At 50.4% G+C, this 15,100-nt stretch overlaps 5 protein-coding genes across 5 annotated transcripts; 2 read left to right on the top strand and 3 right to left on the bottom strand.

The window, feature by feature from the left end:
• Positions 1–3,377: 3,377 nt before the first annotated feature.
• Positions 3,378–6,724, bottom strand: BO97DRAFT_371391 (DUF2461 domain-containing protein). Its single transcript, XM_025692815.1, has 9 exons — positions 5,997–6,724; positions 5,815–5,930; positions 5,685–5,738; positions 5,589–5,608; positions 5,463–5,533; positions 4,963–5,165; positions 4,253–4,300; positions 4,049–4,189; positions 3,378–3,801 (listed from the first exon to the last, which is right to left on the bottom strand). Exons 1-9 carry the CDS (start codon positions 6,640–6,642, stop codon positions 3,718–3,720), a joined length of 1,383 nt encoding a protein of 460 aa, XP_025550154.1. The 5' UTR covers positions 6,643–6,724; the 3' UTR covers positions 3,378–3,717.
• A 641-nt stretch (positions 6,725–7,365) lies between these two features.
• On the top strand, positions 7,366–8,549 carry BO97DRAFT_348080 (tRNA wybutosine-synthesizing 3 family protein; the record flags this gene model as incomplete). The annotated part of the gene is made up of 2 exons (XM_025691872.1): positions 7,366–7,866; positions 8,001–8,549. The coding sequence occupies 2 exons, from the start codon at positions 7,366–7,368 to the stop codon at positions 8,547–8,549; spliced, it is 1,050 nt and encodes a 349-aa protein (XP_025550153.1).
• Positions 8,550–9,027: 478 nt separating this feature from the next.
• On the bottom strand, positions 9,028–10,616 carry BO97DRAFT_310447 (uncharacterized protein; the record flags this gene model as incomplete). The annotated part of the gene is made up of 5 exons (XM_025691214.1): positions 9,028–9,486; positions 9,608–9,916; positions 9,967–10,029; positions 10,083–10,490; positions 10,539–10,616. Coding segments are annotated over 5 exons (1,317 nt in total), but the record flags the coding sequence as incomplete, so codon positions are not given.
• A 1,150-nt stretch (positions 10,617–11,766) lies between these two features.
• On the bottom strand, positions 11,767–12,859 carry BO97DRAFT_392980 (actin-related protein 2/3 complex subunit 4 family protein). The gene is made up of 5 exons (XM_025693899.1): positions 12,692–12,859; positions 12,446–12,613; positions 12,093–12,377; positions 11,994–12,038; positions 11,767–11,940 (listed from the first exon to the last, which is right to left on the bottom strand). Exons 1-5 carry the CDS (start codon positions 12,692–12,694, stop codon positions 11,932–11,934), a joined length of 510 nt encoding a protein of 169 aa, XP_025550151.1. The 5' UTR covers positions 12,695–12,859; the 3' UTR covers positions 11,767–11,931.
• Positions 12,860–13,003: 144 nt separating this feature from the next.
• On the top strand, positions 13,004–15,014 carry BO97DRAFT_371384 (ubiquitin-specific protease UBP6). The gene is made up of 3 exons (XM_025692814.1): positions 13,004–13,074; positions 13,144–14,769; positions 14,828–15,014. Exons 1-3 carry the CDS (start codon positions 13,059–13,061, stop codon positions 14,887–14,889), a joined length of 1,704 nt encoding a protein of 567 aa, XP_025550150.1. The 5' UTR covers positions 13,004–13,058; the 3' UTR covers positions 14,890–15,014.
• Positions 15,015–15,100: the final 86 nt, after the last annotated feature.

Raw genomic sequence — 15,100 nt, 5'->3', positions numbered from 1 at the left:
GGCTTTATGGCTTGCTTGGGCTTGCCAGAGTGAACCAGAAGCAATGAGCCGAACAAGTTAGTAAGCATATACTGTACCAAGAACTTGCATACAAAACCGTCTGTTCTTGTCTACGCTCAAATCGAGGTACGATTGTATGGTATATCCCCGTGCACACAGCTATTATGACGTGGCCGAATGAGGGATTAGCCAGCCTTGCTGTCAATTCAGTCTTGGTTATGCAACAGCACGGTACCAATACAAGTTCTCCCAAGTCTTCAGCGGGAAGGGGTACATGCCGTCGCGAACCGTTCTGAACCACTTGTGTCTTTGTTTTCGAGTTTCTCGGATGCTATCTTCGGGTGTGCTTTGACGAGCGTGCGACGAAGGGAGGGAGGGCTTTGACTTCGCCCCGAACCGCGCACCTGATCCGGTGCATGGGCAGAGCCGTGTGATCTCCTTACTTACTCTGTCCGGCTGGGGGAGCGTGACACGCTGTACGAGGAATTGGCGTTGTACATCGAATAGTTCCCCAGCGTAGCCTTCGTCGCGTGACGGTGTAACCGGCTATACTTTCGAGCCCGCGACAAAGTTGGTTGGGGGAGAAGGCTCTAGCCTGTGGTCGTAAGGGATATACTACGTAGGATACATATCTTATACTACGGTGCGAACCATGTGAACGACCTTGTACACAAGGTTCAAGAAGGAGGTCACTCCCAAGGCAAATTGAACTAGGGAGTAATATCTTTCTTCATTGAATGGAAACAACTTCGAAACCCAAGGGAAGCATTCCTTCTCATCCGGGTCTTCCTTGTTGTGTAACCGTGCCTGGTTACCATTATCATCTGCCATCATAGTCATCCGAGATCCGATCCGAGTAACACAGAACATAGAACAATACCCTAGGTGCGACACCAACATGATCATACATCAACAGGAACAAGAATTCAATCTTTGAGAAAGAGATATCAAAACTTCGCAATACGGACAGAGGACAGCCGCCCCTTGAATCCAAGATGATAATCCCTCCTCATAATTTCTAACTTGGTATACCTGCTATAAACACATATAATTATCTCCCAGCTCCTTAATTCCATTCGCTTGCTCAAAACAAAAGACCTATATTTCTAATTCAAGCTCCATCAACAATCCCACCCCCATTCGCCCCAGTTAGCCAAACTATAGAACACAAACTAGAGGACATCGTCCACACCAGAAAAGCACAACATCCCGAACCCATCCTCCATCCACGGGCATCGATCGGACCAGCCCGCCCGAATCCAGGGACCAATATCACAAAGATGATTGGTCACATCGCGAAAGACAAATCCATCGACACAGACCGTAGTCCAGATGCATTCTGAATGAGGTAATAGACTTTATTTTGAGGCGGCAGTTCGACTAGATACCCCTGAGGAAATCCCGTGACTAATGCCCGGTACTTTCCTAACATGACATATCACATTTGCTGCTGGGCTGTGGTCTCCACATTATTCTGGTATGGCGGGGATTAGGATATGACAGATGGTTTTTTTGGGGGGTGCGTTTTGGGGTACCTACGTGGGTACGTGTACAAAGGTACATACATACTTATACATACATGCATACGGTTCGTCCGTACAGATACATCCATCCAGAAAGGTAGAAGGGAGAAGGAAGGGGGTGAGAAGGAGGGGAAAGGATCGAATAGTGGGGGAACTAAGTACTTGTCTGGCTCTGGGGGTGTCGTGCTGTGCTTAATTGTGGGTGTTATACACTAGTGGTAGGCTTTGGTTCTGCGAAGCAAGGGAGGGAGAGAGGATGTGGATGGATTATGGATTGACTGGCTGTCACGGTTCACTCAAGCTTCGAGGCAATTGAGGAGAAACTGGTGTACTCCTAGGGCTTCTTATTTTATGGCGGCGTGAAGCATTTGAGCTCAGATGGTATTAAGGGGACTGAGCGACTAAGTACAGATAGGCTCAGGCTGATTCAGACAATATACGGATGGGATAAAATAGGCAGCTCTCCGCTGAATGTACGGTTCTAAAATCTAGGCCATGCTGTAGACCATGTACATTTTACGTGGTGTGTATGTGCAGGTCCGTGAATGGACATAAAGAGAAATAAGGAGACATGAGTGCATGATACAGTCCATACCTAGTGTATACCTCATGGATCTTCGAAAAGGCGGCTTGCTTCGACGATTCTTGCCAGATTCACTTTCCTTGTAGCTTACCATTGATTCAAGTGTTCAATCGGTTTTTTTAAGGTTCTACACTGTGGAGACGTAGCGAGCAAAGACACTCCCTCCAGCTCACAAACCACTTGTCTCTCTTTGAACGCCTACACACAGACACCTTGGTCTACGACATTGAAACTTTCATCCCCATAGCACTACCACTCCTTTTCTAAAAAGAGACAGAGGAGAAACCCGCCCGCGGGAGGGGAGGAAAGTTAAATCATCCCAGACGAATGGAAAGGTGTAAATTTTGACTTCACGATATGAGGGGCACCCGAGAGATCGACCACCGGGATCGAAACAAGGCAGTTCGACGGGGGTGTGGACAGCAATTGGCAAGACGCTATTAAACGCAATCTTTCGTCCTGTTCTCTCACTTGCTGTTTATCTGTCCATCCTCATCACCCTGTCTGTCTTTTCGATCACACAGAGTAGAGACGGTACAGATGCGCAAGGTTCATGGCTTGCAGGGTCATGGAGGGCAAGGACCCTCTTTCAGTATTACGGGGGGGGGGTTTGACTCAGTTCTGTGCATTTTCCCTGTCGTCAATCCTCCCCTCACCATCGTGCTACTGGGGAGGTTGGAGTTTCCGCGGAGGATGGAGTTCGAAGGGCGATGATCCGGTAGGGAGTTTAGAAATGCTAGTCTTACCAGCAGACGGAGGTCATGGTGCAAAAAGGGGCCAAAGAGGAGAAGATAATCCTTCACCCCTCTTTCCTTTTTTTACTCCCCACTTCTTTTCTTACTGGGTAGAGGAACACAGAGAGGTATGCGTCAGTGTTGATTTCGGGCACTGATGCAGTGTGCGGGCGGGGAGTGACATATGCTGATCATTCGAGAAGAGAAGAGCCCGGAAAGTGTAGTTATTCAAACCGTGCTGTCGACGAATTTGCACTCGTGCAGAAGTGGATATTCGTTGCTGCTGAGTCTGCTGGTCGATGGTCGACATCGTGGAGCCAACGGCACGTCCGACGGCCCGGTTGAGGCGCGCGGACAGCAGCAAAAGCAGGCCATACATGCACGTCAATCCTATGCTGAGGACCGGCGACTCGGAGATCCTGTCAGACTGTTGAGAGCTAGACACGAGGGCCACCGTCATTGGGGGAGAAAAACTGGCGGTAAGAGAAATGCAAGACTAGGTATGGAGGAGAGCCCTTAGCGCAAGAGAGACAAAAGGTTTGTATGAAATTTACAGACGAGTCAACCAAAGAGAAGGTAGAGTCATGGCATGCTAACGCTCGACAAGCCCCAAACCCTTGTGGCAAACATACAGGGCGTGATCAATGTCCACCAGGAGAGATTACAACATGCAGGAGGCGCCGACATTTTTGGGACAAAAAACATCAAACAGAATTCGGTCGACCAGGCCCAAAGAATGGCCAAGGCACGCGGGATGATGGGGCCCATACAATGGGAACCCGATATACTAGAAGGACATGAAATCACAGACCTATACACTGAGAGATAAGGGTCCGAGTCATGTTCGGTGAGGTATAGGCACCTGAACAGCGTGGCTTTAATCGTCCTCTGAACCCTCCGAACCGGTATCGACATCTTCCTGCATCGCATCAGGCATAACGACGCTATTGAGATACGTGACCTGTCGGATGGTATTATCTTCTGGTCAGTGACAACAGAACAGTAAAGAATTTGTCTGGATGCCTTTGCCACCTAGCAACTTTGACTCGTTCGATGGTGGGCAATCGTAGTCGTTGCGCCCGAAGCCACACCGCTTGAGGCTAAGAAAGGAAAGGAAAAGAGGGGGGCCGTGTATTGTTGATACGGGTGCTAGGATACAATGGACGCAGACGCGGGCAAGCGGAGAGATGGGGATTCAAGTGGCTTACGAAAGGCTCCATGATTTCGACCAGCGCTGCAATCCTCTCCTGGGCTTTCGGACTTAGCATCTCCTCGTCCGAGAGAGGCCTACCGATGGTGAAACTGCGCAGACGGAGTAACTGAATATTCTCATTGTCGGCATCGTAGCCCTAGACAAGAGGCAAGTTGTTTGTCAGTATCGTAATTGGACGAGAACGAAGACCCGCCGGGACGGCGGCATATGCTGAACCATGGAAACAAAAGAGACGGTGCAAAAAATTCTTCGAGACCAAAGCACTTCAGTGGGACAACAAGGCAGGCAGTTCCGCGCCAGAACCAAGAACGGCATTTTGGAGCTCAGGTCCCCGATCAGCGCCTGAGGCAGAGAGACACGTCTGGCCCAGTCCGAGTTGGCCGTCCGCGGCTGCGCCTACACACCCATCACCCCGGACCAGTCAGTCTCGCTGCCATCGCGCACAAGGTTGCCAGTGCCTTATCCATCGTTGAGCAAATGTCTGCTTGAATTCGTCGGCTGGAAGATGACGTTTGATGGTGTCTGAAGCGATTGGCGCGGCAGGAACCTGCTTTGCTGACCCGGAGGACGCGGGCAACTCCACACATGCCCACTCTCAACCTCAGCCATCAACAATCGACCATGATCTACCCTAACCTCGTGACGCGACATCAAGAGGCCCGAAGGCTCAGAGAACTCGGTCACTTCGATAGAAAGTTCTGTCATGGATGGATGTGATGGCCTTCCAGTCGACAGGAACTCAGTCTCGATCATAAAATGCAGACATAAACATCATTCGAAGACACTGGTTCGGTTTGAAAAGCAGCGACCGATCAGGTACACAAGGGCTAGTGGGCATGCGAGTATATTGAAAGTGCTCTGGATCTCAAGCAGAAGCTGATCCTGGCATGGGAGATGGGCGACGCTTACCTTGGGCTTGGTCTTGAGTGCACTCTCCTTATTGTGGCTGACAAAAGCTTCTACAGCTTTCTCATCATCGTCAGATATGCCATTGAATATCTCTTGACGCATTTTGGGCGCTCTCAGCACTCTCTTGAGACGATGAGAATTGTGATCAATATCCTCTCGGAGACGGGCCAGCCTATCGGCCTCCGGCATCCAAAGCCCCGAACCTGAAATTTATACCTATCGTTAGCCCGAGCTATCATGACAACGTAACGAATTAACGTGTGCAGTTGCTTGCGGGACGTCTTTTCGACCTTCCATACTCGAGTACACTCGAGTAAACAACGCAAGTATGCAAGACACAAAAGACGACGAAGGGCTGGGCGCGAGGAGTGCAAGGAACAATGGTTGATATGAAGAAAACAAGCGTGTCACTTGCGGTGTGAATAGGCTTGATGAAGACACGTTGAGTTTGATCTGGCATGCGACCGTGGCGAGTGGGTACATAAGCTTGCATAACTCACCGACGAAACATGCCCCTGGTTGGCAGTGGACGTAGTACGCAGCGTAAGGGCCCTTCTTGCCGGTGCGGGACCTGACAACAGGATTAGCTTATGCTGATATTCACCGAGTGTTGGCTAGGCACATACCAAGCTGCTGAAAAGTGCGTCTGCTCGGTTCACGCAGTTAGCCAAGCCCATACAACAAGCTTTCCAGATAGGAGGAATAGTAGACACTGCGCCTACCTTATACGGAGTGGGATTTTTGCTGAACCTGATGTCTCTGTGTATACGAAAAACCTGCATCAAGACAGATCCATGTTAACTTCTTCTGATCCTTCCTGCTTCTTCTGGCATCTAGGAATTCTTGACTTACGAGATCCTTAACAGGCAATTCGGGTATCGTGCCGTCTTGATCTATAATTTGCTCTGTGAGAGTCTCAACGAACGTCTCCCAATCCTTTTTGGCCATGCGGTAGTCCGCATCATGTGCTGTGGCCGATTTATCCATTAGCCTGGCTCCTAGGAACAGGGCGTTCAATGCTCGGGTGTAAGTACCTTTCAGCCATTGCCTGTCGTTGTTCTCGGCCAAGTCTTGAAGGAAGAGCATCGTGTTGGGATGCAGGACATTATCCTCGTAAGCTACTGCTCCTGGGTCTCTGGCCTTGGGCTTCTTGATGAACACCTCTTTCCCCGGCCCTAGACCAGTTTTCACGCCCTCCCTCCATAGCTCCTTGTCGGTCAACGACAGAGTTGCGTCTCCTGAACGATTCGTCTCATGACTTTTTGAACCAGCAGCACTAGCTTTCTTACCGCGGCTCTGACGTCGCTTCGGCCCAGGGCTATACTCATCTTCTTCTGACTCAGGCTCCTCGGCGCTTGGAGATGAGGGCAACGCTTCTTCTGCGAAATCTGAGCCCGAGTCGGAAGATGTGGGGATGCTTGTATCGGTGTCCTCGTAGTCGGCGATTTTCGGGGCAGATACCTCTACGGAGTCGAGCTCCGGCTCTTCAGAGGGCTCCTGAAAATATTTGCTCTTTTTCGTGGTGGATTTAATCGGCTTCTTAGCAGGAGTGTTCTCGTACTTTTGTCTCTTAGGCTCCGTTCTGGAGGCTTCGGAGAGTCTGGCGGACACGCGCCTTTTTGGCGCGGCTTCTGGAGCTGCGGCTGCCGCGGGAACGGGCCGAGACGATCGACGAGGCATAGCTAAGAGCTTGTAAACTGTATGTTATTATATAGTCGCAGAAAGATGGAGTAGTATCTATGGTAAGGTTTGTCTCTGGAAGTATTAAGTCGCTACGTGGGGGTGGGAAAGGACTTGCAAATGAGATGGCAAATTCCGCGGAAGAGGAAAAACCGATGATGACGCTGGGAGGTTTGATAGCCCGATGGATGGTCTCTTTTAGGACTGGGCTTATGGGGGGTATGGAGCATCGGAGGCCCTCCGTCGTTAGCGACAGATTGACTTTCCAGCGGTTCGAGCGGACAAGGGACCGGGGATGAGACCAGGAGGCTGGTAACTTCTGGGGCCAAATTCGCGTGGAAAAAAGGCGGCGAGTTCGTTTCATTTGCTTCCCGCTCCGCTAAACTATCTTTAGCGCCGCCGCCGCCGCTCGGCAAGTCGACGTCAGTCCGACTTTTTTTCCCCCTGTCTCAAGAAAGATTTGCAGGCGCAAACTACGGTAGTGTGACCACCGGATTGATTGCGCGGTCTCTTATCGTCTAGTCTCGGCCGTGGGGCTCGCAGTAGCTAGATAATCTATCGATTGTTCATTGTCAGCGGAGAACTGGTAATCTTGGTTAGGGATCAAGAGAAGAAAAGACAATAAGAGCTGCTCCGCGTTAGATACCTAGCCGGTTGTGAATGATCCTTGGAATCGATAATTATAGTGAAAAAGAGGTAACAAGAGCAAGAAAGAGGCCCGTCATGAGTGGTCCCGAATCCAACCCCATTCCCGAGGTTTTTGAGCTTCGCAAACGCAAGATCCTTGCAGAACTGTCCATCCCCGATGCGGAGTATACTGATCTATCACCGAAGGGGTCGGTCGATGAAGGTATCCGTGAGCTAATCGATGATATCAACACCTTGCCGGGACTGGTGACAACGAGCAGTTGTGCAGGCAGAATCAGTGTCTTTCTAGAGGGGAGAAAGAAGCAGCATCAGCCACAACAACAGCAACAGCAGCAACCGTCGTCAGAAGTGCAACAGAGACAGTTCGTACCTTCAGGGGGTAAAGGAGCCGGGAAATGGCTGTATGTCTCTCATGATCCGTTGAAGGAGTATGGAGGAAAGCAAGACGGCGGTGAAGAAGAGAACAACAGACCGTTGCATCGCCAATTCGGGATGATTCCTGGGGATGGGAAACCGCCCAAGCTGGACCGGACGGGCCAAGCCCCGCGTCTCGTGCGCTTCTCCTACGAGCCCATGGTAGGTCATTCCTTCCAATCTGGCTACTGCGCAAGCCTGTCCTTCCTTTCGCATACGTTTATCCATCCCTTCCCCTCGAATGTCAAACAACATACGGCTATGATAAAAGCATTCTATCTGACTGGTTTCCCTAGATCCTCCACATAATGGCCGCAACTCTCCACCACGCCAACCCCGTTCTCTCCGCAGCCTCCAGCTCTGGCTTCCGTGAAAGTGGTCTACAGAGCCTCCGGTGTCTGGACACAGATGACGCCGATGGCCCCAGCCCCATCGTTGCCGTCCGCTCCGCCGGTATGGCCCTGGAGTCAGTCATCGGGTACTGCGAGGAGGAAGACGACGAGAACGAGTCCGACGCCAACGAGCCCATCATCCACAGTCTGGTCACCGAGGAATACCTCGAGATGTTGGTCGCCATCTCGAACGAAAGGTTCGTCGTCAATTCGGAACGCAAGGAACGCTTCCGCTCCAGTCTGCTGGAGATCTATTCGACGGACTATACGCAAGGCGCGAAGGCCAAGGGTAAGGCGAAGCCAGCGGACTGGGAGGACCCTGCTGCGCGCAGGGAGAGAATGAGGGCGGAGGGATTACGCAGGAAACAGCAACTGGAACAGAGTCGGGAACAGGAAGGAAAGCGTGCGGACAGCAATTTCGATTTATTAGAGCCTAACTTGGGGGATATCTGAAATTATCGCGTGAAAACAAAGAACCATTCAAAGTCAAGAAATTCAGGTATTGGCAAAATGAGAAATGAAAACAGGAGAACGTTACATCATAGCTTCAAGGCAGTTTACCCGTGTAGCATGTGCTTTGGACTGATAGCACTTCATGAAATGATGTACTGAATTCGTGCATGGGATATTCAACCAATGAGCAAGTCAGACGACATGGGCCATGAGAGAAAATCAAATGACCAAAGGAGTGTCGAAAATGAAATGGCAAAGATGGCAAGAAAAATTATGGAAAAACTTAATGATGATGGCGGATGGTCCAATATGAACATCGCACGATAGGTAAATCCAGATCCAATCGGTGTATTGATTGCTCCAGAAGAACCAATCTCCAGGCACAGCAAATAATTGAGTCATTATGATTGAGATCGTATGAAGCGTGTGCCGCGCTGGGCCAGATTGATGGATTTCCTGATGATCAATCCTCGAAGACCGGAACGTTGACTGGAGAAGATCTGGTGAAGCGATGTCCAGGAAAGCCACCACGGGCCCTGGCGCCTGATGGAAGAAGCACCTTGGAGTTCCACGGGTCTTCCTCAATACCACTGTAAGAGTAAGCGCGCATATGCCAAGTATCACCTCCCCGGCGCAGAGGGGGCGCGAACGCATCGAACTGGGAAAATCCGTCTGTGGGAGGGGAACTGACAGCCTGGCTGCTCAGACTGCTGTGGCTCCCGGAAGACATGGTTCTCCCACGAGACTTTCTAGAGCCGCTCGATAGAAGATTGAACAAGATGTTGGTCTCATAGTTGACCGCATCCTGCCAAAACATGCGCTTAGCAACTTCTTCGGGCCATTCAAACCAGATTGGGCCGAACGGCGAAATGAGGCTGACATTATCCGATGGGAAACTATTCGGCAGTTCCGGGTGAGAGGAGGCAGGAACAGAGCCCTTGGCAATCACATCAACGAGAAACTAGGTCGGAGATCAGAATATGAGTTCAAGCACATTGTAAAGGCATAGACATTGTGGTGAGGGTAAAGGAGGCAAAGTTCCTGAAGTATCTTCATACCTTGTAAGTGTGCTCGTCGAGATTAGGCATATTAGCCAAGGTGTCAAATGGAAACCATTTACTGAGATACGAGATCTTGTGCAGTTCAAGTGGACTCTCCGCGTGGAAACACAAGCAAAACCGCTGGCGCTCATTGAAGCCTGGACATTCGAGTCCCGCGCGAAGAAGATCATTCAGAAGGCGCTGATCCAGACCAACTGTATTTGTTTTCTTCATACGAGCAAAAAGAGCTATGATCTGACGACGGACCAAGACGAACAACAAGTTACGATCATGCACCGTGTATAGATCAACGGCATACCAAGGGAACTGGATGGGGTGTGAGCAAATCTACATTTCGGGTCCACTGATTTACTTACCTTGTAAAGGGTACTAATAGTCGACTCGTAGGCACGCTGAGGGCACTTTGTACTGAAAGGAGACTGGCAACTGTCAGGCCCCGGGACAAATGAGCACAGTTCTGCGATTCACTTACTCTGTGAGGCATCTCCGCATGGCGGATGGCGCCGATAATCTCTTCACTGGTAAAGAAACCAGCAAAGCCCGTCGACCATTGATCAGTATTACGACGCAGAGTGGGCATACCATCCTTCCACTGGACACATTTAGCACGAGGGAAGAGATCGCGCAGTAAAGCATCCTGGGAACTGAGTTCAACATCAACGTGTCTGTTCCCCAAACGAGGAGGGCGGCCGGTCTCTTGAATACGGTCAATTCTCTGGACGGTTTCTTTGGCATCCTCTGGTGTCTCAAATTCCACATAACAATCCATTGTCTTCGCAGTCGATCTCTCCATTATGATATGAATGGGCTGACCGGGGATCAAGCGAGACTGGCGTCCAGCAAATTGCAGTATTTCCTGCTTGGTGATGGAATAGGGGATCTGCTCAGACATTAGAATTGTGCCTGAAGAGTACTTCCAGCCACTTACATTAGAGATCTTCATAACGCCTGCAGTGGGCGGCTGCTGCAGGCAAGTAAGGCCTCCAATTGGCATCTCGTGTGGCAAACCACCTTTTGCGACGGCCTTCAAAATGTTCTGAGTCTCACCAATATGATTTCCGACAACCAAAGAAGAGCCCCTACGATGGGAGAAAGGAGGAGAGACCACTCCATGCTGAGAGAGAGGATGAACTGGAGTTGGTGAGTTCGAGGAATATGGTGTGAGGGACAGGCTCCCCATCTTAGCACTCAGTAAATCTCCATAGGCTGGACGAGAGCCGAGCATCAAATCCTCGGCGAGAGAGCTCGGGAGCTGTTTGTGGAAGGATACAGGGGAGAAGAACTCGCTGGATGAGGCCATGTTCACATTGTAGTGGTGCTTCGAGATGGCTGGAAGATGCTGATGACCAGACTGGGCCATCTTGAGAAGTTGAGAGGTTATAAGTCCAAGAAGAGAAGAAAAAGGAGGAAATTCGTAAAGATGAAGAGGAAGGGTGTGGAAGAGAGTAAGATGTGGGAAAGGTGACTCCAGTTTGGATCCTAGTAGAGTTATGTGCAAAGCAAGAACTCATACAACCACCGCGCGCAGCCGCGTTTCATCCATTCACACAGCGCGCCAGAGCAAAAGATATGATCTTCAGCGTGTTACCGGGTCTCGAAGAAGACTATCAGGAAGCACTGAGCACTAAGCGTGATGCCTTTTCCTTGTGAAAAATACTTGAAATGTGTATTGGTGGAAAGGCATGGAGACAAATAGTGAGATCGACAGAGAATGAGGTTATTCAGATTGCTATTTGAACAAGGATCCAGTCACGCGGCTAAACTGGTCCTTTGTTACAGCAAGACTCACATATCAGTGATTCATATCAGAAAGCCAAATTAGCCCAGCCTGCTCAATGACATTTGTCACGCCAGGACCATTCAATAGTATCCTAGAGCAAAGATGAAAGGGGCCAGCATCATCAGGGTCATTTGACCATGTGTGTATATATATTCACTGAACAGCCGGATCATACGCCACCAATAGCTTACCGAATTGGTGAATAGCCCGCGTTTGTGGCCTAAAAGCGAGCAATTGTTAGATGCAAGTGCTAAAGTTGTCAGCAAACCAGCGGCTCATGTATCAGTGCTGCACGCCTCCGGTTGCTTATATCTACACTCGTCAGTTGGAACTGTACTTGGCACTACCCGGGAAAAGCTGTCTATGTGAAGGATGGGCACGATTCAAGGATGGGATTACACCTGAAGATTTGTAAAAGGAACAAGCATGGAAGAAGCATAGCGATTTCCCAGCACCAGCCCAGATCGCCTGTACAATGATTGCTCCTGGGAAAGGAAACCTTATTCATTTGAGAAAGTAGTAGTGGCACCAAAGCATATATTTAGTCGAACTATAGCTTACTGTCAGTAATATCCCATCAAAGTGCTTGGCTTGATTGCTTACCGGTGTCAAGAACGATTCGGCCACAAAACGAGCACGGGCGTTCAACTACAAAGCATTAGCATGAAACTGCCATTCAACTACCAGGAGTCCAGAACTTACGAAGAGCTTCATTTCCGAGATTTCCTTGTCCACCTCCTCCATGAACTCAATCACGAAATCAACAATCTTGTGCTTCAGCATAGCCTCTGTGTGGAAGTTCGTGATCAAGAACGAGATATCATAGCCCTCCACCGGCTTCCTCCGGAGAATCAGGAACGCATCTGCGCGCTGCGTTAAGAACCTCGCAAATTTATGGACTAGAATATGTTCAATCTCGTCGGCTTGTTTAACTTTGAGAGATACGCGCACAGAGTTGACCGAAGGTTCGATGAAAGTCCGTTCGTCCTGTTTCATGACAACAAATGCATCAGAAAAGACTTTTTAAATTCGTAGTTCAAGGCGGGTATACGTACATAGTTCCGAGATATGACCAATGGGTTGAGCAGGAGCTCAGGAGAGCTTGCTGCCTCGATCTCAGGCACATTGTGCCGTTCCGAAGTTTGACTAGCGAAATTGGAGATAGCTAACGCTGCCGAAAGTGAGGAGCGGACGCATTGAAGATACGGCCGGAGACTCGTGCTCTATCGAGATATATATTAGCTTGATACTGCTGACAGAGTCCACTGCCTAGCATGTAGTACTCGGGACGTATTGCTGACCATTGTGACGTAGTTTCAATGTTAAATTGTTGCTAATTGATCGAATAGTGGAAGCCAGACGGTCTGTGAGCGCCTTATAATGAGACAAATGGGTGATGATGCCCGCCAAATAGAACAGTTCCGCTGGTTGTTCTTGTTGCTTTGCTTAAAGGAGGCAGTTGATGATGCTACCTACTCAGGACTCAGGAGGGACGGTCCCCGCAGGGCGGTGATGCAGCCTGATGTCCTTTATCTCACCGCCTACCCCACCGCCGCCGCCGCGGAGTTGACTGACGCAGTCACCGTCCGTTGCCTCATCATCCTGCTACCCGCCAAAGCTTGAATCTCATCAATTGTTGTATCTCAAATTACATCGAAGCACATCAATATGGCTTCCATACCAGGTGTGTGATAGACCGTGGAGGATATACTCGAGCATCAAGTCGCTCGCTTTGCCGCTAACGTCACATTAGTGATCATTAAACACCAGGGCAAACGCCATGAGGTCGAGCTTGACCCCTCCCTGAACGGCGAAACGCTCAAGTACCAGCTTTTTTCCCTCACCGGTGTCGAACCCGAACGGCAGAAGATCTTGGTCAAGGGTGGTCAGCTGAAGGATGAGACTCCACTGTCGTCTCTCAACGCCAAACCTGGGCAAACGTTCATGATGATGGGCACGCCATCTGGTACCCAGGGCGCTGGAGATCTCGGTCGACCGAAGGAGGTGATGAAGTTCTTGGAAGATATGACGGAAGCGGAGGCTGCTAGGGCCGAGGGCGCAACTCCCGCTGGCCTCCAAAATCTTGGCAATACCTGCTACCTCAACTCTACCCTACAAGCTCTCAGGGGCGTTCCTGAGCTCCAGGAGGAGCTGCAAAGGTACCGGCCCTCTGCAGGCTCCAGCGGGGGTTCCAGTCTTGCAGGCCTCAGTAGCCTGGGTCTGGGAGGACTTGGTGCTTCGACTGATCTTACTGCTTCCCTACGGGATCTGTTCAAGCAGATGTCCGAGACGCAGGAAGGTTTCCCGCCACTGATGTTCCTCAATGCACTGAGAAATGCCTACCCTCAATTTGCTCAGCGAGATCGCAACGGACACGGTTATGCACAACAAGATGCTGAGGAGGCTTGGTCGCAGATTGTGACACAGCTCAGGAACAAACTCGTCATCAAAGAGGGCGAAGGAGAGTCTGCGGCAGAGGTATCTTTTGTGGATAAATATCTTGCTGGCCGGTTCGAATCGGTGACGGAGTGCGACGACGCTGCGGCGAAGGAAGTCGGAGAGAAACCCACGGAGAGCACAGATGTGTTCTACAAACTTGATTGCCACATCGGCAAGGAGACGAACCACCTGAGCGACGGTATAATGGCTGGTCTCGAGGAAAAGATTGAGAAGCACTCCAGTACTCTAGACCGCGATGCCGTTTACACTAAACGCTCCCGCATCGCTCGCCTACCTAAATACCTCACAGTGCATTTCGTTCGGTTCTTCTGGAAGCGCGAAACTCAAAAGAAGGCCAAGATCATGCGCAAAGTCACATTTCCGCACGAGCTTGATGTGGTTGACTTCTGTACCGAGGAGCTGAAACAGCAGCTTATTCCTGTCAGAGACAAGGTTCGGGAGATTCGGAAGGAGGAGGTGGATGTCGAGCGCGCCCGTAAGCGCCAAAAGCTTGCTCATCGACAAGGGGAAGAGAAGGATGAGGAGGCCGAGTCCTCGTCGAGCATGGAGCCAATGCAGAAGAAGAAAGCAGCCGAAGAGCGCAAGGAGGATAAGGATGAAGCCATGGCCGATGTTTTCAAGACCGACGCCGATTATGAGGCGGAAAAGACCGCGTCGATCCTCGCTGCCAAGAAAGAATTGTCTGCGTTGGTTGACCAGAAGCTTGCAGCTGATGCCGGTGTCAACACAACTGGCCTCTACGAACTCCGAGGCGTGATTACCCACCAGGGTGCCAGCGCTGATAGTGGTCATTATACAGCTTATGTAAAGAAGCAGGACGACGGTAGCGACGGCAGCGCCGAAGGGAAGTGGTGGTGGTTCAACGACGAGAAGGTCACCGAAGTGGATGGAGAGAAGATTGAGACCCTTGCTGGTGGCGGTAAGTCTGCCTTACTCTTTATAGCTATACCGCACTTGTTCCTAACCGAGTTCATCAGGCGAATCCCACTCCGCTTTAATCCTCCTCTACAGAGCGGTGGAGCTGCCTAGTGCAAACTGAGCAGTCTCGCCGCAACAAGATGATAATGATTGATGCGACAAGTATAACTCCATAGATGACGAACTGACTTGAAACTAGCTTAGCTTGGCTGCTCGCCCTAGCAGAATGCATTGCTTCTAGTATACGTATACATATTGATCCATGCTCTGGGGCACTATTGCCAAATATGCCGCTCGGACGCCTCTTCCCCTCGTAACTTCAATCAATTATC

Source organism: Aspergillus homomorphus, assembly GCF_003184865.1.
Source record: "Aspergillus homomorphus CBS 101889 unplaced genomic scaffold BO97scaffold_25, whole genome shotgun sequence".
Lineage (NCBI taxonomy): Eukaryota > Fungi > Ascomycota > Eurotiomycetes > Eurotiales > Aspergillaceae > Aspergillus > Aspergillus homomorphus.
This window is presented reverse-complemented; position numbering and strand designations above follow the sequence as displayed.